The 24,259-nt window shown below is 34.5% G+C and overlaps 1 protein-coding gene across 2 annotated transcripts; it reads right to left on the bottom strand.

Moving 5' to 3' along the window:
- Positions 1 to 19,180: 19,180 nt before the first annotated feature.
- Positions 19,181 to 21,917, bottom strand: LOC149543108 (putative BOI-related E3 ubiquitin-protein ligase 2). Of its 2 annotated transcripts, none has more exons than XM_089798015.1 (4): positions 21,061 to 21,917; positions 20,833 to 20,966; positions 20,409 to 20,743; positions 19,181 to 19,950 (listed from the first exon to the last, which is right to left on the bottom strand). In XM_089798015.1, exons 1-4 carry the CDS (start codon positions 21,096 to 21,098, stop codon positions 19,369 to 19,371), a joined length of 1,089 nt encoding a protein of 362 aa, XP_089654141.1. In that variant the 5' UTR covers positions 21,099 to 21,917; the 3' UTR covers positions 19,181 to 19,368. The 2 variants fall into 2 exon arrangements, with proteins under 2 accessions (XP_089654141.1, XP_089654140.1); XM_089798014.1 differs by having other exon boundaries at positions 21,055 to 21,793.
- Positions 21,918 to 24,259: the final 2,342 nt, after the last annotated feature.

Here is a 24,259-nt window from a genome sequence, read left to right as displayed (position 1 = left end):
TCTTCATTATATTCTCGTGTGTATGGTTGACCACCCTTTTTTTCATTTTTAGACCATTATTATTATTTTTGTATCTAGTTATTTATTTATAGTTATTCCTTTTTTATTGATTTTTACTCTTTTCATATACTAATTAATTTATATATTTACATTGTAATATTATTATTATGTGGTTGAATTTTATTCTTTTGCCAATCCTCATTCTTCATTTATTTTTTTGCATTTAGACATTTATTATCATTTTACCTATATCTAGTTCAATGTTCTTAATGTTATTTTTTATTGATTTTTAATTGTCTTCATATTATTAATCTATATATTTATATAGTTACATTATTAGTGTTATTATCATTTTCATATATATACTCATAATACGCCCATTATGTTATTATTATTATTATTATTATTATTATCATTATTATTTTTATTTTTATTATCATTATTATTACTTTTTGTGATTCATTTTCAGATTCGCATGCTTAGTTCGTTTCGTTATTACTATTGTTTTTTATAATTATATTTTACTCAATGTTTTATATGTTAATTTTCTTCATATTTATATTTATATAATTAATTTATATATATTGATTCATCTTGTCTTATTTAGTTATATTATCTTTGTTATTATCTTTTTCATTATAATATTTATGCATTCTTATATATATGTATAATGTGTCCATTTGTTATTAGTATTATTTATTATTATTATTATCATTATTTTTCATATGTATTATTATTTTTGGAGGTTCATTTTCATATTCACATTCTTAGTTCGTTATTATTATTATTTTTTATATTTAGTCATTTTTTATATTAGTCATTTTTCTTCATTATATTTATATTTTGCTCAATGTTTTATATGTTATTTTAATGATTGTTATTTTCTTCTTATTTTTTATATATTATTAATCTTCATATATTTAGTTTTATTTAGTTATATTATTTGTGTTTCTATTATTATCATTATAATATTTATACATCCTTATTCATTTATATTATACGTCTATTTTATCGTTATTAATACTCATTATTATTATATGTATGTTATAGGTTTCAAATTTTATCTTATTGTCTTTCTTGGCTTTACATATTCTTTCTAGTTAGGTTTCATTCTTCATCTTTTGGCTTGTTCACCTTGTTTTTGTCCTTTAGACACAATCAAATTGCAGAAAAACTCTGAGAAAGTTCTAACAAGATGACATAATTACTTGTTTGTAGATTGTATAAAGAAAAGTAATTTCCTCATTTGTAAGGCATGTAATGGTTGTTATATGTGTGAGCCTTGATATTAGATATCAGAGCTAAGATAAAGGATTGTTAGATCTTTGAAAAGAGGCATGAGTGGAATCTATTATCATTTTTGGTGGGCTTCAATGGAGCTATAAAGTAAATTGAGTCATCAATTTATTTGTTCAATAAAGGTGGGTTTAAGCTATAATTTATCAGATAGTGAGTCTCTTGAAGGTGGGTTTAACCTTCTCCTTTGGGAAGTGTGCTTGGGTAGTGAGCCTTTTGTTCTCATCAAATCTCAATAGGGTTCTAAGCCTTTTAATAAGGGTTCAATTCTTTAATAGGGACTTGTCCTTCAATGGAGACAAATGTACTAAATGCATTATATTGAATCCTAATAGGGTCAGATCCTTTAACAAAGATATTTATATAGTAGTACATGATCTTCTGGGTATGATCCCCACTGATCTTTTTCCTTATCAAGGTATTCCTTGAGAATAAAATTATTGTTCTATGGTGTTGGCTTTCTTTTTGTTATGCATTTTTATATTTTTGATTGATGATTTCTTTATGAAGTTTAAATTTTGAAGGATTTGACTCGAACAAATCTAGCAAAACACATGCATGCAAGAACTTGTCACATAGAAGAAAAAGACGAGAGAAGGAAAGGGTTTGGCTTTGAAAATATGCAAGAATGTATTATTAGACTGAAAGAATGAATTGAAATATACAATTGATCAATCCTTATAGAAGGAGATCATAAAACCTAAAAGGGAAACCCTAAGAGGTAAATGGCATTTAATATTTAATATTTAATTATTAAATGGTAATGCTTGTGCATAAACAGAAACCTTAAGAAGGGAGTAAAGGTAATTTAATAATATAAAATAAAATAAAATAAATCCTTTACTCTAATACCCCGTTAAGATGAGCAACAATGTAGCTACAAACAATGCATAAAAAAGAAAGGAAACTACAATGTTGAAAGCATAAATGGGTCTTGAGAACATGGCTTGATGAGGTACCTAGCACAGCCAAATCTTTGAAAAATGGAGAAATAGGGAAAACAATGTGGGAAAAACCCTACTCCAAAAAGAGATAGAAGAATGCTAAAAACAAAAGAAGGAAGAACTCATCACTGAGACCCCCCAAGGACAACTTCCTTCACCCCAAGCATAGAACGTGGCTAAAGATATTACGGGGATGCAAAATGTTTAGTAAAGATGTCTGCAACCTTCTTAGTAGTGGAAATATACTCCAAGCTAAGAGAGCCATCCTAAATCAAATGCTTGATGTAGTGCATATGAAGCTCAACGTGCTTGGTTCATTGATGCTCAATAGGAAATGTGTATAGCACTTTGATTGTCACACCAGAGAAAGGTGGAACTATCTAGGGGAAATCCAAACTCTTTCATCAATTGTCAAAGCTATAAAACCTCCTGACTCACTAGTACATCTACTCTGTATTATGCCTCTATAAATGATAATGCATGAGCATGCTACTTCTTGCAAAACCATGTGATAGGACCAAAACCAAGACAAACTAAAAAACTAGAAGTAGACTTTTGATCATCAATATCACTAGCCCAATTTAAGTCTATATAAAAAACAATATTAGGATCCCCTGATGTTTAGTGAATGCAATAACATGTAGTGCCCTAAATGTACCTCAAAATACATTTGTCAGCTTGTCAATAACTTTCATGAGGATCATGTGAGAATTGAGAGACAACGCCAACCATAAAGGAAAGATCAGGATGTGTGTGTGTGTGTCAGGTACAACAGACTACCCACAATTTTTCTATATAAAGTGGAATCCACTGTAGGAGTAGAGCAAGTGGTAGATAAAACAACACTTGACTAAAAAGGTGTGGAAGTAGGCTTGCAATCAAGCATGTTGAATCTTTGAAGCATATCAAGAAAATACTTATGCTGGAGTATGGCCATCCCATTTGAAGAGTAAATAACCTATAGGCCCAAAAAATAGTGCATAAGTCCAAGGTTTTTCATCTCAAACTGCTCTCCCAAAGCTTGTTAAACACTCTAAATCATAGAGGATGAGCTATATGTAATAATGATATCATCAACATATAGCACAAGTATCAATAGATCAACCCCATGATGTTGAATGTACACTGTAGGATTAGAATGACATTATGTGATGTGTGATGCAAGAAAGAAGGAATCCATCTTCTCATACCAAGCTTGAGGGCTTGTTTGAGACCATATAAGAACCCTCAAAGTCTAAACACCATAGAATATTCATGCACAAAACCCTGGGGTTGCTCCATATAGATATCCTCATGTAGGTCTCCATGCAAAAAGGTTCTCTTCACATCCATCTAAAATATTGTCCATCCTAAAGAAGCTACAAGAGAGAGTACACGATGAATAGAATTCATCTTGGCAACAAGAGCAAAGGTACCAAAGTAATCAATACCCTCCACCTATGAAAAGCTCTTTGCAACAAGACATATCGTGTACTTATCAATAGAACCATCTGCAACATACTTGGTATGGTACACCCATCTACATCGAATCAACTTTCTTCCTTTTGGAAGAGGACAAACATCCCAAGTGTGGTTCTTCATCAAAGAAGTGTATGCCTCATCTAAAGCCCTGTCCCAATCTGAGCATCATGTCACCTTTGAAAAACTCTATGAATTAGCTAAAATGACATGACTCAAAAGTCTAGTACCAGATGTTTGAGAATGAGGACGACAAGAATCTGAAAGATATCTTGCCATAGGTCCAACTACATCAACAGTATCACGAGCCCACTTAGGTACTCATGAAACATTAGGGGGAGGAGGGAGAGGTGGATCATCATCAAAATATTCCTCAAAGGATAAAGAATTGTATAGAGAAGAGGAGGAAGTACTAGGCAGTAAGGGAGGAGCTAGTGATGGAGGCTCCATAGGAGGATAATGCTCATCAATTGGACATCTCACCAAAATAAGACCTCTCTATAATTAGGATCAAGCAACCTGTATGCCTTAAAATCCTCACAGTAGCTAATGAGAGCAATTTATGTCTCCAAATATGCCATATTTTTGCCTTCATGCTCATTTCAATACCCTTTTTAATATTCCATTTTCTCCTTCTATGTTTCATATGATCTAATATATGTAAGTAATATTTAATTTAGTTATTAGATAAAGTATGTGAATACATAGATGTGATTGTATTTATCTAGCATGTTGATTATAAGTTGCATATCTTCCTGTAGCTCTTTTACCAATATAAAGTTTCATCAACTTTGAAATAGATACATTTTCTGCACATGCCATCCACCCTACGTGAATACATGGAGAGGACATTAAAGACTGGTAGAGGATGGATTTTTTAGTTGCATAGGTTTTTATGAATACATTTACTACAATACTTGTTGCATCTCTATGGAATAATAATGGGAAAAGTTCTCTCCAAAGGCACAACCATGTTAACAATGGAAAGCCTTCACAAAGCTAAAGCCAAATTAATTAGATTATTGTTTCAACAAATCTAATTTTTATTGTTAATTAGATTCTTCCAAGCCATTTTAAAAACCATGGCTCAAAATAGTGGATCAAGACAATATAGTTTGTTGGAGTGATAATAATGCTGGCTATTCTTGGCACAAAATTGCAAGATGGCATTCAATTTCTGGTGTATTGTTATACTAGCTATTATTTGTATGGTTTATATCATCAAAATAGTTGTATAATTGTTATAGTTGCATGTATATAAGCAGCCCAATGCATATTAACATTTATTGTTACCTTTGTTAAAATCTGAGGAATAAAATTACAATCTTGCTGATCAACTCAACGTAGAATATCATAGTTTCTTTACTCACCTTGCAAACCAGAGAAAGGGCTCGCTCTTGGAATGCTTGGTTAGGATATTAGTATTCTAAATTATTGTAGATTGTGTGTTGATTATTTATGTAGCTTAAGTTTGGTTTATTTGATTGTTAATAGAATAAGGCTTCTCTCCAATTCAATAGTTAGTTTGTATAAATAGTTTTGCAATCAAATTTATATCATAGTTGAGTAAGACAACTTATAAAATTATCATTCATTTAATAGTAAGCAAATAATTTATAACTCTTTTCATGTTTTGAAGTTGATATCATACTTTCATAAAGAGTTAAAACATTAAAGCTATATCAAATTTGCATTAGTAGATTACTGTAGTTATAAGCATAGTCTTATATTATTTTTTTAGATTAATTGGATTTATGAACTATAATATCTATTAGTACTGTTGCTTTTATTACTTTAATGTTTTCTTTGTTTCTAATGTTCCTAATGCCAGGAAGTGATAGTTCCCATTGCTAGGGTTTCTTTAGTTTTTCATAGATTCAATGTTGTGTGTTATAGCTGCATTCATAATCCCTCATTTCACAACCATCATGCCTTGATAGCATATTGCTCGGACACCTTTCACAAGCTTACGCTCTCGGACGGACACATATAGACCAGCCAAACTTCATCATAAATTGTTAATTGTTTCTTAATTATCTTCCCTAGTGTTGGCCTATCATTTTGGCATCATTGTCTGGGAAAGGTGTCAAAGGCATGTTAGTTTGATGAGTTGAGTTAGGAACAATGTGTTGGAATGAAATCTTTTACAAATGCTAGCATTGCTTAAGTAATTAATCTTAACTTGTGTTTCTTAAATCATATAGATGCATTGATTTAGAGTTTAAAAGTAGATCTTATGAGTTAAATCAATTTTACACTAACATTAGTTGTTGTGACCTATTGGTAAAGAAAAGACACTTTTGGAGAAAATTGTTTAAAATGATGCATTTTCAATGTTGTTCAAGTACATCAATTTTGGGTGAAAATTTCTTCAAAAATGTAAAATTTGAAGGGAACACAAGAGGCAAAATGTGCTTGGCATTGCACCTTGGGTACTGCCCCAGAACCCCACAAGGTGCGTTGCCTCTTGACCCCACTAGTGGTTGTGCCCCCAAACCCACGCTTTCAAATTTAAAAACAAATGAAAAAATTGGTGGGGAAATCACGCTAACCAAAGGTGATGTTTTAATACTCTCTCTACCTAATGAATGAATCTTAAAAGATATTGATCTTCCATCATCATACATATGTCCAAATAGTATCTTTACGTCTGACTAAGAAAATATAATTTATGAATTCTTAGAACAATGTGATTTTGATGATGAAAATCTAACCACTTGTTATTCTAATTGCTACAGGAAAGATGACCAATGTATATTCCTAAACAACCATGAGCACATGGTGAATGAGGTGCAAGTTATTTCTAATGGAGAATACTCTTCTACTTTTGATGAGGATCCTTCCTCCAAGTTCTTCCTTTTTTGTAGTTGGTACTGAGGATGGGCTCTCTAAGGTTTTTCTTTTATAAACTAGCACGGGATGTGCCCCCACATTCCTTGAAACTACATGTTTGGCCTTTCTCTAGAGGGTGTACTACTCTGGACTAATAACAACCCTATTTTACAATCTCCTCTCAGCCTTCTTGGCCTCATTAAGGTATGTTTTTATCAATGCTTCCTTCTTTTCATTCAAGGTTTGCATAATCCTAATAAAATGTGCCATCAACTTATTTACCTTATCCCCCCAAAACTTGATATCAACCAGAGGGTCATACTTTCTATCTAACATATTAACAAACTCCAAAACCCTACTATAAATCCTCCATTTTTTCTTCTTTACTTCTTGTTCTTGTAGAGAAAAATTGTTCCTAATCACATCTTCAAGAAAGTAAAAAATCTATTCATAGGATTTGGCTCTGGTTCTTTCTTTGAACATTTCATAAAATCATTTTGAATCAATGAAATGATAATGAGATTGGGCCATTGATTCTTTTCAACAAACTTACCCAAATGTCTCCATCCTCCTTTGATTAGCACAAAATTGTGAATAATTGTAAAATTTGGAAAGATGGTTCCCCTAGATCTTTCCACCAATTCCTTCTCTTCAAGTCCTCGAACCTACTATAAGAACTCATCAATTCCTACTTTCAAAGGTACTTGGTATGGCAGAACATGAGGTTTCCCTTGGAAACCATAAACTCTAAATACAGTTGAAGTTGAATAAGGGATAACATCTCCCTAGTTATGACTAAAATTTAGACCCTTAGCATGATCTTTAGGCCTGATCATCTTCAATAAGGGTTGGGGAACTCAAGGGTTATCTTCATTCAACAAAATCCCCATTTTTTATGCAAACTATCTATCAAAATGGATAAAATTGGCATATTTGACTTCCCAAGTCATATTCGCACTCCAAAGTTGAACTGGTAGCTTCTCTCCGTCCATTTTTTGTTCTAGTTTCACGTCTTTAGCAAAGATAGAAACACCCTTGTATAGGAACATGTACATAAAAAAGGAATAATAGATAAAGGGCTTATTAAGCTTACCCTTTCCGATGCAAATTAGCCTATTGTGTATCTCTTTAGTTAGATGGGATACAAAATAAAAAATGGAGCTCATTCCATATTGCAAAGTTTGAGCCATCATAAAAATTAAGGACCTTGGGATGTGATCATGCTCATCCATGCCAAAGATTTTCCAAAGGGAAATATAGAGGGCCTATGCCCTAGGGTTGAAATACTTCTTCAACAAGGGCTCTGAGGTGGAAGGTGTCATGAGTGTTAAATGCCCTACCTTTGCAAAATGCTCTTGGAGTGGTCCCCCTCGAAGGTATATTCTCTAAGCATCATACCTTGACTACAAATCATCCAACTCTATCTTTTAATGTAGAGAAAGGTTAGGGTTTAGCATAAAAAATTCTCTTATTGCCTTAGCAATTACCCTAAAAAGGTTGTCTCTAGCATGGTTCACCACAACTCGCAACATGAGTTCATACCTTTTTGCTAGCATTCTCAGCAAGTCATCGTCCATGAAGACACCTAGGACAACCAACTTCACAATGTTAAACTCTCATATATTGCTCAATGGTGTATCTTGGTTCCTTTGCTAAAACCAAATTCTAAACAGCTTTAAACCACCCATTAATGTACCTGCATCTCACAACTAGTTTCCCTTGTCATAGAAACCCTCATCAATTCTCAGTCCAGGGTTTGTGGGGACCAATTCCTTTCCTTTCGCTATCTTATTTGTAGAAAGGGATAAATTTTTAAAGAAGTCATCATGGACATTTCTATGTTGATGATATGTCTTTTCAAAGGCATCTCTTTGTGGAGGCATCTTCTTAATTTAGAGAATATTTGAAAATGAAAACTTTTCACAGCAATGATAGGGCACTTACTCACAAATCTTCTGACCTCAACAAGACAATTTGTTCACCACAATTCACATTATGGAGGCTAAAAAAATGAGCTCTATTTACTCTACTTCAGTTCCATTTTTCTTTGTGCCAAATTATGGAATGATTTTCATGCTTTATGCAAAATTCATTCGCACAAGGTTGCCTTGCAATACCATTAATGCTCCAACAGTCAAATTGTGTATGTTACACTAAGAATTTGAAAGTTGGTCATTGATCTAGGCAAAATCTAATTGCTATGATTCAAACTTGATACTGCATCATTTTTCACTTAGTGGGACATTTGTTGTGTTCTCATATTGTCACTTTGGTTAAAACTTGAACACTTTCATTTTACGAGATCATGACAACCCTTGATCCATTCCGCATAAGATGATTAGGAAAACCCATGCCTTCTTAACATTCTTCTTAGGAAATGGGCCCATTTAGACACGTCATTCCCTCGCATTCTTGCTTTGGTTAAAAATACTGCATCTTCAAATTGTGAGAATGTAAGCATGGTAGATCCTTTGATACTGGACGGTTAAGATCTATGCACATTGATCTAGTAATAGGCTAGCCCACAAGAATACATGGCGATCCCTTGCATTCTTGCTTTCCTTAAACTTTGAACAACTTTATTTTGTGAGGATACAAGAATCATTGATCTGCATCTGATCTAACGGCTGGGAAAAGATATTAACCTTTGTTATACATAATACTCAGAGTGAATCAAAACATGCCATTAAGTTATTTATGTTGATATCATCCCTTTTTGTAACTTGTAACACAAACTACACCCACAACTCCATGTGTTTGTCCCTCGCATTCTCTCTTTAATTAAACAACCTTCATGTTTCCTTTGAGAGGATGCGAGAACTATTGATCTCCATTCAAATCTATGGCTGAGAAAAAGTACTTATTCTTCAAACTAGTTAATGTAATGTGGGCCCACTAGGACACTTGTCAATTTCTCATATTGTCACATTTTTTAAGTAGCTTGCACCTTCATTATGTGACAACATGAGGATCGTCAATCTACCTTTTGATCAATGGTTGTGAGAATTGCATATTATTCCATCCTTTGGGGAACCACAAGGACATGTTGTGACTCCTTGCATTCTCACTTTCCTTAAACATCAATCATTTCTATCTTGCAAGAATGTGATAGCCCTTCAAACCTCATTTGCATCAATAGTCAAGAAATAACTAGGAGAGAAAACTCAATCTAACTTGAGAACCAATAGTGGCATGACAACTGGCACATGATAACAAAATGCTTGAAATAGTTTCTTGGTATTTGCCATTGCACACACATCAAAGTCTTGCTATGTCACATTAGTTAGTTTATGAACATCTTTATTTTGTGAAGATAAGAGATTTGTTGATCTTGGCAAGATCTAAGGGCTATAGTTTAAGTGTTGATTTATGTGTTTCTTTGGTCCCACAAGATAGGTGTCAGCTCCTCGCATCCTCACTTTTCTGAACACGCTACATCTTTAAATTGTGAGAATGTGACAGTCATAGATCTTCATGAAGATCAATGGTTATAAAATAACTCACCACTTGGGTTTTAAAAAAGACAATTTACGTGAGACACGGGCTAACCACAATGAAACCATAGGTTGAGCGGAGACATGACTCAGAGAAATAACCCTATTCTGCAAAAGATTTCAAAATTAACAAAGAAAAAACTCTACCAAAGCGATATTAAAGTAGTTTTAAGGTTTGTCTAGTTATTTAACGCTTGTATTTAGGGTTTAATTCAAATTTGCCACCTTGATCAAATGATATAACCATTAAATTTTCAAAAATATAGTAGTACTATTTTGAAATAATGGGAACAAATACAAGGGCTAAGAGTTGGAATAATAGTTGCTAGATGACCAAAGTTAATGCATCTTGATTTTCATGGCCTAATTCAATCCACAACATAAGATATGGTGTTTTGAGTTTTAGCATAATAATAATAAGAGTAACATTTTGCAAGGATTATTTGCATTCCTTCACCTTTAGGTGATCTTGTGTTGGAGCTCTCATATATTATTTTGTTGGTTTCAAGTGATGATGTGTTATGCATCCATAGCTAATGAGGAGGTTTGCATTATATTCTATATTTGTTTAGCTATTGTTCTTTGATATTTTCATACTGTGAGACCAACTAAAGGTGTTTTTGTTCATGTGATCATATGATGATAATGGTGATTATTTTGGATCAAGTATAAGATGTCTTCACATGGTGTAATGCCTCATGTGTATTATTCTCTTCCTTGTGCTTCGAAGATGAATTTAGGGCTAGCGGATTATGTGTTACATACTACATCTTATTAAGATGACTAAATGGATATTATTTTGTTTTGTGGTTGATATATAAAAGAAGATATCCTTTGAAGATAAAAATATTGTAGTGTATAGTATGAGATATTGTAAAGTGAGATGTGAATAGCAAAGATGAAATCAATTACATATGTATGAACAATGAATTTTAATCAACATTTTATAGACTGCACTTCTACTCAATTCAATTGGTGATATTCCTTATAATCATTGTATTGTACCTTTCACTTAAGAAAGTAATCTCCATATATTTGCAAGTTGTTATATCCCACTCTAAGATAATACTTCACAGTTTGCAAGTCCATTTTAAAAGCAATGAGCTCCTTGGCCTTTGGCCTAAACATTGTAATTTGTTCATCATATGGTGAGTATGATTCTTATTGTAGTTTTTTCCATATTGTGTTTTTCATGTGTTAGTGAATAGTTTTTCCCTTCGATCATGCAAGCTAACGAACCAAGAAAACTCCTACAACAATTGAGTTCCTTCAATTGAACTCTCTCTATTTTGAGGCATAGCTCCCTCCTTAAATGATAAACATTCTTCTTTTTTTTCAAAAGAATTTATCAAGAGAAATCTTTTAACCCAAAAGAACTAAGGATTTTAGAAATACTTTTCCATCTCCTATGCAAAAGTATTGCAAAGATAATATTGATTCAAAAACAAGCCTAAGACTTATTTAAATGTATACTAGAGAATAACTGAAATAAAGATGATTGATTTCTAAACAATAAAATCAAGACCATTCATAGAATGGAGTATATCATTATTGACCATAACCACGAAAATACTCCATATGAAATGAATAGAAATGATTAGTATGTACAATTGCAAATGACCAATAGTGCATACCTAGTACCACAAATTCCTATACATATTCCTTGTTCATGTAAATAGCATAACAAAATTGGTTCGGTCTGAACCTACTTTAACAACTTAAGTTACTATCGCAAAAAATACCAAAGTATCAATACCAAAAAAATTTAAAGTCTCACAATACATAGCCGCTCAGGGCCCATAAAATAGTTATAAAACTAACTCACAAGTGGAGTTGCATATACTAAACTTAAAACCATAAAACAACTACCCTAAGAACCAAAAAGACTAAATGAACAAAGCCTTGGTTTTAAGCTAAGTAATTGAAATATTAGCTGCATCTTCTGGATGTCCCTTCTCCACGGTTGCATTGCCACCTGCAATTTTCCAATCCTTGTAGGTGACTTCAAAATCCACAATTTCCTTTTGTTATAGGACTCCCAATTGTTCTATTCTCAACTGCTGGAATCACTCAATAGGCATGTTCTGTCTTCTTGATCTACATCATCAGATGATCATCACTAATAATAATCATTGAATCCATTCGAGTAGTGACTGCTAAGCTAGTAGCCGATACCTCTTTGGCCTCTTTGAGAGCTTGCAGCTTGTCCTAGCACTCAACTTCTATCTTCTTCAAGTCTTTTTAGATTGATCTTTTTTGCCTACGATTTCAACATTGATGCATTTAACATCATTCCTTTAGGCAATTGAACTCTTTGACTAGTTTTGAATATTCATCCAAGCATTGTTTGATGACCATATACCTCCATTCTAGGGTAGTCTGGGAGACATATAAGAATTTTGCATCCACTCCAGAGTTCTAATTCTCAACTAAGAATTTATTCGCTCCATATTCTTGAACTTTTGTGATGTGGGCCACAACATTTTCCCATCTTTCTTTCTCCTTGGCCCATGCATTTAACTTCACTTCTAGGTCATCCATCATTTGTTCATCTTTCACCTTTGTCTTTGCTAAGCGAGCAATGTAGTTGACTTCACGAGTAACCACTGATTCAAGTCACTCATCAAAAGCTTTAGAAACTGACCTATCCCTTCTCACTTGGTTGATGAACTGCTGATTTGTTGGGGAGGTCACATCAATCATGGAAATCACCTAAGGTTGTTCAGGTTCTACATTATGTAGATTATGAATGTATTCTACCAACATGCGAATGGATTCTTTTAGTTCCTTCTTCTCCTTCCAATCTTTCCATATGTGAGTGGTGACCCTTGCATGTCCTACATCAAGGATTTTCATATATGTGGCTCTAGAGGCTGGTCTGAGAACTCTTTTCTCTATCATATAGTCTTGAGGAGTGATGTCCTCAAGGGTTTTTCCTTCAGATGGCTTGAATACATTAGCCACCCAATCCCTTGTTTCTTCATCAACTTTGAGCATAGCCTCTATTTTTGGCTTTTTGATTTTTGATGATTTTCCCAGACATTTCCCAACCATATATTTGATTAAAACACTTAGACTCACCAAACTCCTTTTCTTGCTTATAGACATATCAAACCAATTCGGTGTTGAAGAGGTACATTTGGATGGAGGTGTTTGTAAAGTAGGGGAAACTTAATTGGCAATTGTTGATCCATAAGCATTAGCATCACCTTATGTTGGTTGAGAATTCTAGTCCATGACTTCTTGTGCTCTTTCTTCAGGAGGCTCAACCTCAGCTTCTATCTTGATTGGACCTATATCAACACTCTTTTTTATAGCTTTCTAAGTTCTCTCATTCTTGGTACGAGAATGGGTCTATCTTGTAGGCTTGGCCTATTGAATTGAACTCTAAACTTTGGACAAAACTTCAACTTCGAGGTTCAAAATACCTGTAGAGGAAAAGGTGACATCTTTATCAGTTTCAGTATCATGAATGGCCTGCTCTACATTTTCATTTTTTATTGTCTTTTCTCCTTTAACCAGTTTTTAGTCCTCACTATAACTAGGTTAGTCTGGGACTGCAAATCATCTTCTTCAAGTGAATCCCAATCTATCTCTAGGAGGGGAAAGGCTTCAACTTGTGTTATATAAAAGAGATCAATGACTTCTTTGCCTATGTTTTCCGGTACACCTTTCACATTCATCTATAATTTGAATTCTCTTATCTATTTTAGGGTCAACCTAGACCACCTTCTCTTCCTAACTTCATAGTCATCATTACAATCAGCGTAGAAGTCTTCTAACTAAAGAATATGCAAGAATTATGGTCACAATTCAAACAAGGGATATGAAATCTTTTATCATCAAAATTAAGGCGAAGAGTGTGGGCCTCTAAATTCATCAAACTTAGTTCATGTTTGAGAGCTAAGGCATCTTGTATAGTTTTCCATCTATAGTGACCAATCTCTATAGGGAATGTAGAACTGGAACCCTTCCTAGCTTTGTAATTCCCATCCACTTCAGCTACCTACCTACTGACCTCTCCATCAAAACATATTTTTCTAGGCAATGCCTTGGCAATTTTAATGGTCTTCTTTCATACCCACCGACATGGATGTAGGTGAACTTAGTGAACTATGTGAAGAAACTATCGTAGATTGATACAAATTGTGTTGTGTCCTTTCTTAACCTCCTCTACTCTTTCCCTTGTAATTCAAAAACCAACTTAGTAAGAAATGTATCTTGCACTCTTTTGAATTCTTCTCTATTCTTTTCCTTTTGAAAATAGGGGAAATATTCATAAATAGGCATTTTAATTACCCAATTAGTGTGTGGAAGCTTGAGCCATTCTTTACAACACACCAAGACATAAAACAAATATGAACTCATATAAAAACCACACACTCCAGAGGCTTGAGAAAGTTCTTCATGCAACCTGTCAACTATGACTTTTGCCCAGTCAATGTGCTTATTCTTATCACTCAGAATGGTTTGGATGAAGAAATACATCCAGTTTTCCCAGTGGAAGGCGTGTTGATTTCCTTCAATCCTATTCAAAAGGGTAATCACATCTTTGATCTCAAGGATCATGTGATCTCTTTTCAATGAGTGAGGAAGGCTGGAACCCCCTTTCTCTGGCTTGAGTAACCATTTCTTGGCAATGGCATTATTGAATGTGTTTGGGTTAGCTGAAAATTTGATATCTGAGAGGCCAATCATCCAAGCTTCATATACTTCGTCTAGCAGAATCCTCAAAGCACTCATCATTGTAACCCTATTTATATATACTAGAACTTCTCCTAGGTACATTTTTATACATCTCTGGGCAACATCAAATATATTCCTGCATTCTAAAACTAGTTCTAGATAAAGAACTAACTTTGGGAAACCAACAACTTGTATCAATCCATTATTGACTATTTTCTCAGTAATAGAACCAGGATTGGGTTTAGAGAACCTAGCCAACAACTTATTGCTTGAGAGGATCGGGTTTGTAGACTTTGTACCTTAGCAAAGGCAGAATTTGAGATCCATTTCCTTTCTAGATGCCCCATATACTACAACATTAGAGGGAAATTTTTTTGTTTGTTTAGAGATTGTAGATCCCTCTCATATTTCTTCAGGTACACGGATCAGCATCGCATGGCACTCTATCTTCGTGAGTCCTTACACCTTCGTGACCATACTTTACAGCTATCATTTCCCATGAGTTAGACCCAGGCATAGCTTATTACGACCTTCTCACCCTTATCTTCGGCTTGGGGTGTGAAGCAATTGTGCAATTTTCCTAACATGGGTCATTCCAGATCAGTGAGATCCTGTGGTGGACTTCTTTGCCAGTGACACTCCTCTCATAGCAATCAACCACACCATAAGACCTCTGGTAGTCGTCGGCCATATCAGTCTCTGTTAGAATTTTTCCCTTTGAAGACGAATACCTAATATTTTCCGCAATGTCATTTATTGTGCTTGTTCTTTTGTGGACACCATTTGGTGCTCCATTTGTCTGCTAACTTCTTGGTTGTAAGCTTCTAGTCCCATAGACCCAAGTTGTGGTCTTTTGTTGGACATTAATAAAATTATCTTATCTTATCTTATCATCAGCAAGGAAGGTATCCTTTAGGCCGGGCAAGAAATAGGGAAGGGAAGAAACAAGCTTATCTTTTGATAGCTTGGGGCGAGAGCTAGCCATGAGAAAAGAACTCAACATTCCTTTTCAAAAATAGTTAAGAACAACTAGAAATGGAGGTGGTTAATAGAGTTACTCACTTAGGTGAAAGAAGTAACAAAAACCATTAAGGAAGATAAAATAAACTCACCATGTAGGAGAACCAATAATGTACTTCCATGATCAATCCAGTTGCAAACCGCCTATGACTCAATACAAGGGTGAGTTGCAAAAACAACAATGTACTTCCATGATCAATCCATTTGCAAACCACCTACAACTCCATACAAGGGTGAGGTTTTACCTTTTTGCTAATGTCATAATGAAAATGAAAGCAGCCTAGAAAAGCCTTTAAATAGATACTGGCATCATGACTTTACATGGAAGGTACCAATTTGACAGGGACACTAAATTCATTGACGAGAGTATTTGCCTTTGCACGTAACAAATCTTCCCACCATAGGTCATACCAATCATTTATTGCAAGGTGTCACTTCAGCATTTTTGGAAGGATCTTGGTGCATCTTCGTACTACACATGTCGGTCTTCGTGAATGTTCTAGAATTGTGAATTGAACAATGAACTATTTAGAAGTTCGGGTTCAAGTTCAAAACCATGAATATATGGAAATTGAGTGTATGAAACCATCATAAACTTCGTCAAAGGGGAAAAGAGCAATGAAAAGTAAAGTTTGAAAACGAAGGCAATTTGAAGTAATTCAAAGGACTTTATGTTAATGTCGAGCCTAACTACTGCTTGGACAAGTTGGTTGAACCTTGAACTTTGAACTTAATTAGTTTAGAGTTCAGGTTTAGTTCAGAGTTCAGGGTCAAGGTTACGAAAAGGTTCACATTGTAGGCCCAATGGAAACAAGAACTAGTGAACTTGAACATTGAACTCAAATGAGTTCAAGGTTCAAAGTTCAAAACCTGGACTTGGTAGGGATTCATTGAAAAACATTGAGCAAGAATATATATGTGAGGATTTTGCATGGGTAACACCATGCAATTTTTTTTGTGCTGTGTTATTTTTTCTATTTCTCTTATTTGCTACTACATATATAAGTTGAATGAAATAAATAGTTGTTAATTAGCTAATACTTTAAAAGGATCATTTGCATTTGTTCACATCATCATATATGTTGATATTTGATTATTGCCTCTCTTTCTAGAGGCATTTAAGACACACCTAGTAGTGAAACACTACAACTTTGCAATAAAAGAAGTAATGAATCTATATACATAATTTACGGTGCTTGCTTCTTGTCTTTTATCTTATATATATGTTTGCAATTTTTATATAGATGAGCACATTCCCTCAAAACATAAAGGTGACAACCACTAATTGAAATTAAGAAATTAACAAAAGAAAAACAAGGCAAATCATAAAATAGATCATACCTCCCTCCGAAGGACAAATTCAGTGATGCAAAAATGACCCTAACTAGCAAACTTAAGCCCAAACAAAACATAAGTTTAGCTAAACATATTAACAAAGAGAACAATATAGATCAAATTCAGTGATGCAAAAATGACCCTAACTAGCAAACTTAAGCCCAAACAAAACATAAGTTTAGCTAAACATATTAACAAAGAGAACAATATAGATCAAAGATAGTTCAGAATTCAATACCACTTCAAAAATCTTACATTATTTTATTCAAAGAGTTAGTTATTCTTTTTCCTTCACATTCATATGCAAAATTTACTTCAAACTTATATTGACCCATATAACAATCATTAATCAAACTAGATTAATTTAAGATTAATTTATGCTCAATCGTTTGTTTGCATTTGATTAGATTACCATAGATTATGCATAGGAAAGTTCATTTTCCATCACAGATAAATGTTTAAATAATGGCCCAAATCTAAAACTTTGTCAGTGATCCACCCAGTACAGCCATGGAGAAATTTGTTTTCTTCCTTGTATGGGGATGAAAATATCTTTCGAGGGCAATTCCACTTAATCCTTGCTTGTATTTCGGTTTCATAGCCAAAAGAGCTAAAACTTGCTAGCTGAACCTCCCCCAAACTACAGAGGGCATTGTGAGCCTGGTTAATTGCCACGTAAACGCTCTCAACCATTAGATCAAAGCATTTTGAGATAACAACCAGCTATGCACTTAAGCTTTTACTAGAATGGCACACATAAAAATTCAAAATGCAGAATCCTTCCCATATGATTAAAGTTAATAACTTACAGCATTAATTAATAGATTTAATCTGCAACGGGTAGAGGTCTAATGCTATTGAATAAAGCATAGCAAAATGGCTCTGAGCCTAATACCTTAATATGACCTTGCAGCCGTGAGCCTATCATTAATGGATTAAGGTCGGAACTCGTATACCTTCTAATCATACCTTCAAAATTGATTTCATTGTCATCATCAATATTGAAATGGCTTCGGGTTTCTGAATTGTGTTGTTGGCAATCATAACACACACAAGCTATCTCCAGAGACAATCATAACGGGCTTTGCACCATTGTGCATTCACTTGTTTACAAATTGCTTTTTGCCCTGCCAATCCCCCTTACAGTCACAGACACTTATTAAGTGTTGTAGAACTGTTAAGGCTGCTTCGCAACTAATGAAAGTATGGTGCGATAGTTGGCTTGGTTGCTTTTATGAATTCAACTGCAAAAACCAACATCTTGGAGGAGGATGTATGACTTGTTATACTTTTTATCAATATTTTAGATCATACTTGATAATAAGGATTATATCTTATGATCTACACAAAATCATGCATTACCTACTCCATACAGCACACGAGCCAACGGCTGAACCTCTTCAACTATAATCCATTTAGAAGCTGAAGTGTGATCTGGAACCTTTTCAACTATAATCCATTTAGAAGCTGTAGTGTGATCTGGATCACTGGTGAAAACAGAATTAACATTGTTTCTGGAAATTTTACGTCTCTAAAGGATATATAAGATTAGGATAGGAACAAAAGACCAATATGATTTCAATGATGTGATAAATTAGCTGATTCCGTTTCCATGTCTTTGAAGTTCCTAGTGTCTGTGCCTGCAAACTATTTAGTATTTTGAGTTATTTTATTAATTTGAAGTCTATACCAATCACGTAGGCAAAATATTACTTAACCCCTTTAATCGTTTACAAAATAATTTCAACACCTTGAGAAAGCTGTATGAATCCTATTATTTTTCCAGGTCTTGGTAAATCTGTTACTGGACTTGGTTAACTGTAAATGTAGCACAGTCGCAATCCATATGCCAAAATAGAATCCCCATTATGGGCATACCTCGATTTAGCAAATGAGATGCACTTCAGTTCTCCTGCTTTAAGCTACCACTGATCATCATGTCTTAAAGCATTTGAATTTTTATGTTCACCCGACGTCCATTCTAAAAGCGAAAAAATTTATCATGGCAGATAAATAACTTGATACTCAAGGACAATAGCAGTCACTACCCTTCTGCAACTATATTCACAGATTCTTCAAATATTCTAACTTGTGAGAAAAGAAAAAGGACAGAAAGGCCAAAGAAATGGGGTGCAATTCATTGTCCCAAAAAGCAAGAAAGAATCAGATGGCAAAACAGGATCCTTGAAATATTACAATGATTGCAGCTTAAAGAGGCGTTTTCCAATCTTCTAGTCGGCAACTATTGTAATAAGAAGGGTGGAAAGACAAAAGGAAGGGTTTCCCCATTATCATCTTCTTCTTCAGGCCATGTAAACTTGGACGCTTGCATTCTTTGGCGAGTGGCAGAGAGGACATGCATCAAACATGCTCTCGCATTCCCTGCATAGACAGAGATGTCGGCAAGGCAAGAGCAATATACAAACATCATTGCTCCTACAACTCCTGCAACTCCTCTTCTCTCTAAGCTCCTTGTTCTCTTTTAGAATGCGGACATGAACATCAGATATATTATTTTTAACATTGTTGATACTATTGTAAATGTTATTATTATTATCCCCATAATGAGAAGAAGCCGCATCATCCACCTCACTATCGCCACAACCCTCTTTGCTCTGTTCTCTACTCTGGGCAACTGCCTGCTGGAGATTGGTCCTGAGAGCGGTCACCATTGCTTCATTGTATTTGGCCCTGGTATGCCATGCTTGAGCTTCAAGGGCTAGTTGTTTTATCTTCTCCATCAGTTCCTTCATTTGCACATTGGCATTCTCGATCTCAACATCCTTCTCTCTCATCTTGCGCTCTAATCCCTTCTCTATGGCACCAAGAAATGATGCGATGTGTCTCTGCTTCATTTCCTTAAGAGCCATGGCCAACTTCTCTTCCTGTATCAAAACATGGTTACCAGTTGGTGAGACTCGGGTTTTGGGAAGCTATCTATTCCCACCATTAATGACAACTGATTTCCACAATCTATAATATTATATTAATGCTTTTGCATAAGATTGTGTGAGTTCATCAGCATGAACATTTTAAATCATACTCAATAATTAAGATTGTGTATGAATTTATCAGCATCAAGTCTCATTCTCAATGATCCATCATTCAGTCTGATGATAGATTATTGAGTATAATCCAAAACATTGATGCCTGACACAATCTTACCCCAGCATGTTCAAGGCATTCCTTGTTGAGCATTGCAATGTCATGCGGACAGCATTGCTCTGTGAGTATTGCTATTAAATGGGACCTGGATTACTAATTATAGGTGCCCTAAAATGCATATTATTACATTGCAGTTAGCATTTCTTATTTCAAATAAGTAATGAAGTAAAGAACATACCTCTAGTCTCATGTGGTGTTCAAACTCGCTCTTCTGGCGGTTCATCTCTGTGCTCAGATCTTCATCGAAGAATCTCAGAAGATTGAGGTTATCAAGGTTTTCACTTGCAGATGTGACGGAGGAATTAGGTTGTTCATCGTCATCATATGCCAATCTCAATCCAGTAGACACTTGCGTTGGATTAGGCAGCAGCGGTTGAGATTGAAGGAATTTGCCCACATGTATTGGGGTCCTTGAATCGGGCTCTCTGAGCTTTTTCTTCGGATGGTAAAGCCCAGACGCAGAAGCAATCCCAATCTCATCATTATGAACATGAGATGATGATGCCACGGGAACTGCAGCAACCAATACACAAATCATGACCTCCAATTCAAAAGAACCCTCAAATGCATTAGAGCGCAAAGAATTCAATGTCTTTTCTTACATGGCGTACACAGCTGAAGTTGCCCTGAAGATCGATTGGTTACAGCATAAGGATACTGAAGATCTTCAACCCCGAACAAAAGAGGGAAAGTGGGAGGAGTATTCCCATTTTCACCTCCCAAAACATTTCTCATCCTGCCATACAGATTCCTAGCCCTGTCAATACCTAATCATGAATCCAATGGCAAACAAAATCAAAACACAAACATACTGGGATTCGAACCTGTACCGCGTGGTGTCTGGAAGAAGAACGTCAGAGACTGCCATTTTCTCACCTCCAACAAATTCTCACACCCAAGTCCAGCATAAAAGAACTCTTAAAGCCCAAGATTCAGGCCAAATGCCAACCCTTGAACCAATCAACCCCCATGCCAGAACAGAACGTGCATTGAATTGTGAACCAAGTCATGACCTAAATTGAAGGTTGCCGTTGCCCCCACTAATTATTCCACACCAATGTGATTGAAATTCCAAAGCCATGAATGCGGCCTTACAAATTCTTATTTTCAACCCTTAGTTTTTCTTTTTCCGATGCTCGTGTTCTTGCTGTTACACCAAGATTATTATGGGAATTCTGCAAAGGTTTTCCTTATTTTCAAGCAGTTGGGACAATGGGTCCCATCCCAATTATTACGGTGAACAGATTCCTTACAGTGTGTGAAGATTAAAGGCAGGACTTCATTGCATAGCATTGGTGGGATCCGCAGAAATGGTCTGTTCAATACGCCGGTCACGCATTTCTCTTGGTCCGTTGTCCCTCCGCTTTAGTTTATTGGAAGCAAAGCAAACGGCGTTTTGGGTGGGTGATGACATTTATGCCCAAATTCTCTGTCTCTGCCACCTAAAACCAGAAGGGCAATCAGAAGAAGAGGGGAAGTAAAGTTATGTCAACGTATTCTCTGTGAATTGTGTTGGAGAAAAACAAATGAGGGTCACATGGGGGAGTTGGGAAACGAGGTCCCCATACTACTTTATTTCAACGGGGGCTACAAGATTCGCCAAACCACATGGAACGCCATTATTATGATGAAGACAACGATCGAAATTTTTTGGGGCATTGCTAAAAGTTTTCATCAGTTTCATTTTAAATTATGCTCTGTCTCTTCTCTTATTTCGGTGTGTCGGAGCTGCTAATTTTTGTTAGGACTCTTGTGTAAGAAAAAATAAAAGTGGATACCTTAACCTTACCTACATGTTTATTATTATTATTATTATTATTGCAATGTGATGTATTGGGCTCTTACATTCATTGTACGTTTGAATTGTTTTAGTTGGGATTAGTTGGATTTAATATGATTTTTTTGGGTGATTTAGATTAGGTTTGATAGATGGCACCTTTTCTTAGAGTGGATCATGATGTGCGGTTTCGTTTGTAAGAAATTATTTGTAATTTTTTTTAATTGAATTTTTGGAAATTCACAAAAAGGTGTCAATAAAGTAGGCTTTCAAGAAATTTTTTAATTGTTTACAATTATCATAAGATTTGTAATGATATTATATAATTTAGATAACATGGGTAAGATTAGCAAAGATATTATATAATTTAGGTAAAATGGATGAGATTAGCAAAGATATTATATAATATTGGTAAAATAGTTACAAGTCATAAATCCACACAAGAACAAACATTATAATTGTGTCAAGATATCAATTACATGTAGGCCTTCCTAATAAGAGATCTAAAGAATATTAACAAAGTTTTAGAGATCTTTTTTTTTTCTTTTTGAAAAAACTTACTTCTACTAATCCTTGTCCTTTCACTAGAACCCACCATTTTCAATCTTACGTGGTTGTTCTTTTTTGACCACACACTCAACCTTAGCTTCTTTTAATGATATCATTAATTTAATCCTATGAGAATCTTATATTCTAGATTGAACACTTGCTTATCTAAACAACCTTGATAAGATTATCCTTAATACTCGTAAGCTCCTCAAGATTGATAAGTCTTTTATCACGATGAACTTCTCATCATTTTGAGTCCCCTAGCATAGTGGCATTGCTTTGTTTTATCTCGCAAAGGTTTTATTCCAACTGGCTCACTTTAGATACAATATTGCAATCTTGAAAGATATTACTATATTCGTCTTTTTAAATCTTAATATGTTCATCTATCATTTTCTTAAGAAATTTTTTTTTCAAATTGATTTATTGATTTCAACAAAGAACCATTTTGTTAAGACATGTTGGATTCCCATTATGTCCTACACAAAATTCAAGACCTCGACAAGTTTTTTCTTAGAGGAAGTATTCCTACCACTATAGAGAAGTCTCTATGAATGGTGGTGAAGGATCTAAAACATTAAGAAAATGAGTACCAACTAAAGCTTTTAACATACATTTAGCTTTCACTTTCTTCATTACTTTTTTTTCCCTCTACTTGAACACCCACTTGACTACTCTCAATTGTGTCCTTATTATTAATAACTTCATTGTGAGGTCTTTATTATATACACATGCATACATACATACATACATATGCACACACACACACACACATACACACACATATCAAGGAGCTTTTAGTGTGTAAGATAGTGGTGATTCTCTTCATAACATGCTCAAAGTATTTTTTTAATTAATTTCAATGTTTTAAGTGGAGGTATCAAAGATACAAACTACTCCATTATTCATATACTCCTACGACTTGATACTTATAAACATGAAGTTTAGGATAGAAAATGTAGAATTAACTAGTGAGAAGATTATCCCCTTGTGAAGGATGATAAAATAGGACTCTACTTGTAATCTCTCACACTAATTTCTAGTGATGAGAGAGAATAGAATGAGAACGACACCTTAAATTGTGGATAAAATATTTTAATAAGAAAAAATAATAGCAACAAATAGATTTGAAACCTTAGTCAAAGGTAGCATACCTCAATATGCAATGCACCACTTCTCCCAAGACTAATTTAAGAGATCTCCTCACCTATCTAAAATACACTTAAGCGTGATTTTCACTAGCCTCAAGGAACATCATCATGGCTTCATCTTCATCCATCCTATCTTTGAAGATTGTCAACTAGTGAGATTAGGAAAGATTGTTGTTGATTGTTGAGTTGGAATTATTTTTGATACAATGATATGATCTATGTTGTTGGATGAGTGTAGACCTTATGTCTACGATTGTGGCTTCTAATGTCTTGATTTGCGTGAGTTACAATTGATTTGGGAAAGATTGGTTGCATGCTACTAATAGGAAATTACGCCAAAGGAAGTTGCATTATGTTGAGTATAACATGATTACAAGATAGATTTAGGGTTTGCAATATTAGAGGATGATAAAATAATTTCTTGAGCATGTATCATTAGATTTGTTAGTTATTTGATTCATGTTGGATTGATTATTGGTGCGTGGAATGTAGAATATCTTTATGGTAGTCGACGATATGATGTAGCATGTTAATTAATGTGGCCAATGTTAA

This window comes from Cupressus sempervirens, chromosome 8 (assembly GCF_028749045.1).
Source record: "Cupressus sempervirens isolate cs-2001-9-10 chromosome 8, ASM2874904v1, whole genome shotgun sequence".
Taxonomy (NCBI): Eukaryota; Viridiplantae; Streptophyta; class Pinopsida; order Cupressales; family Cupressaceae; genus Cupressus; species Cupressus sempervirens.
This window is presented reverse-complemented; position numbering and strand designations above follow the sequence as displayed.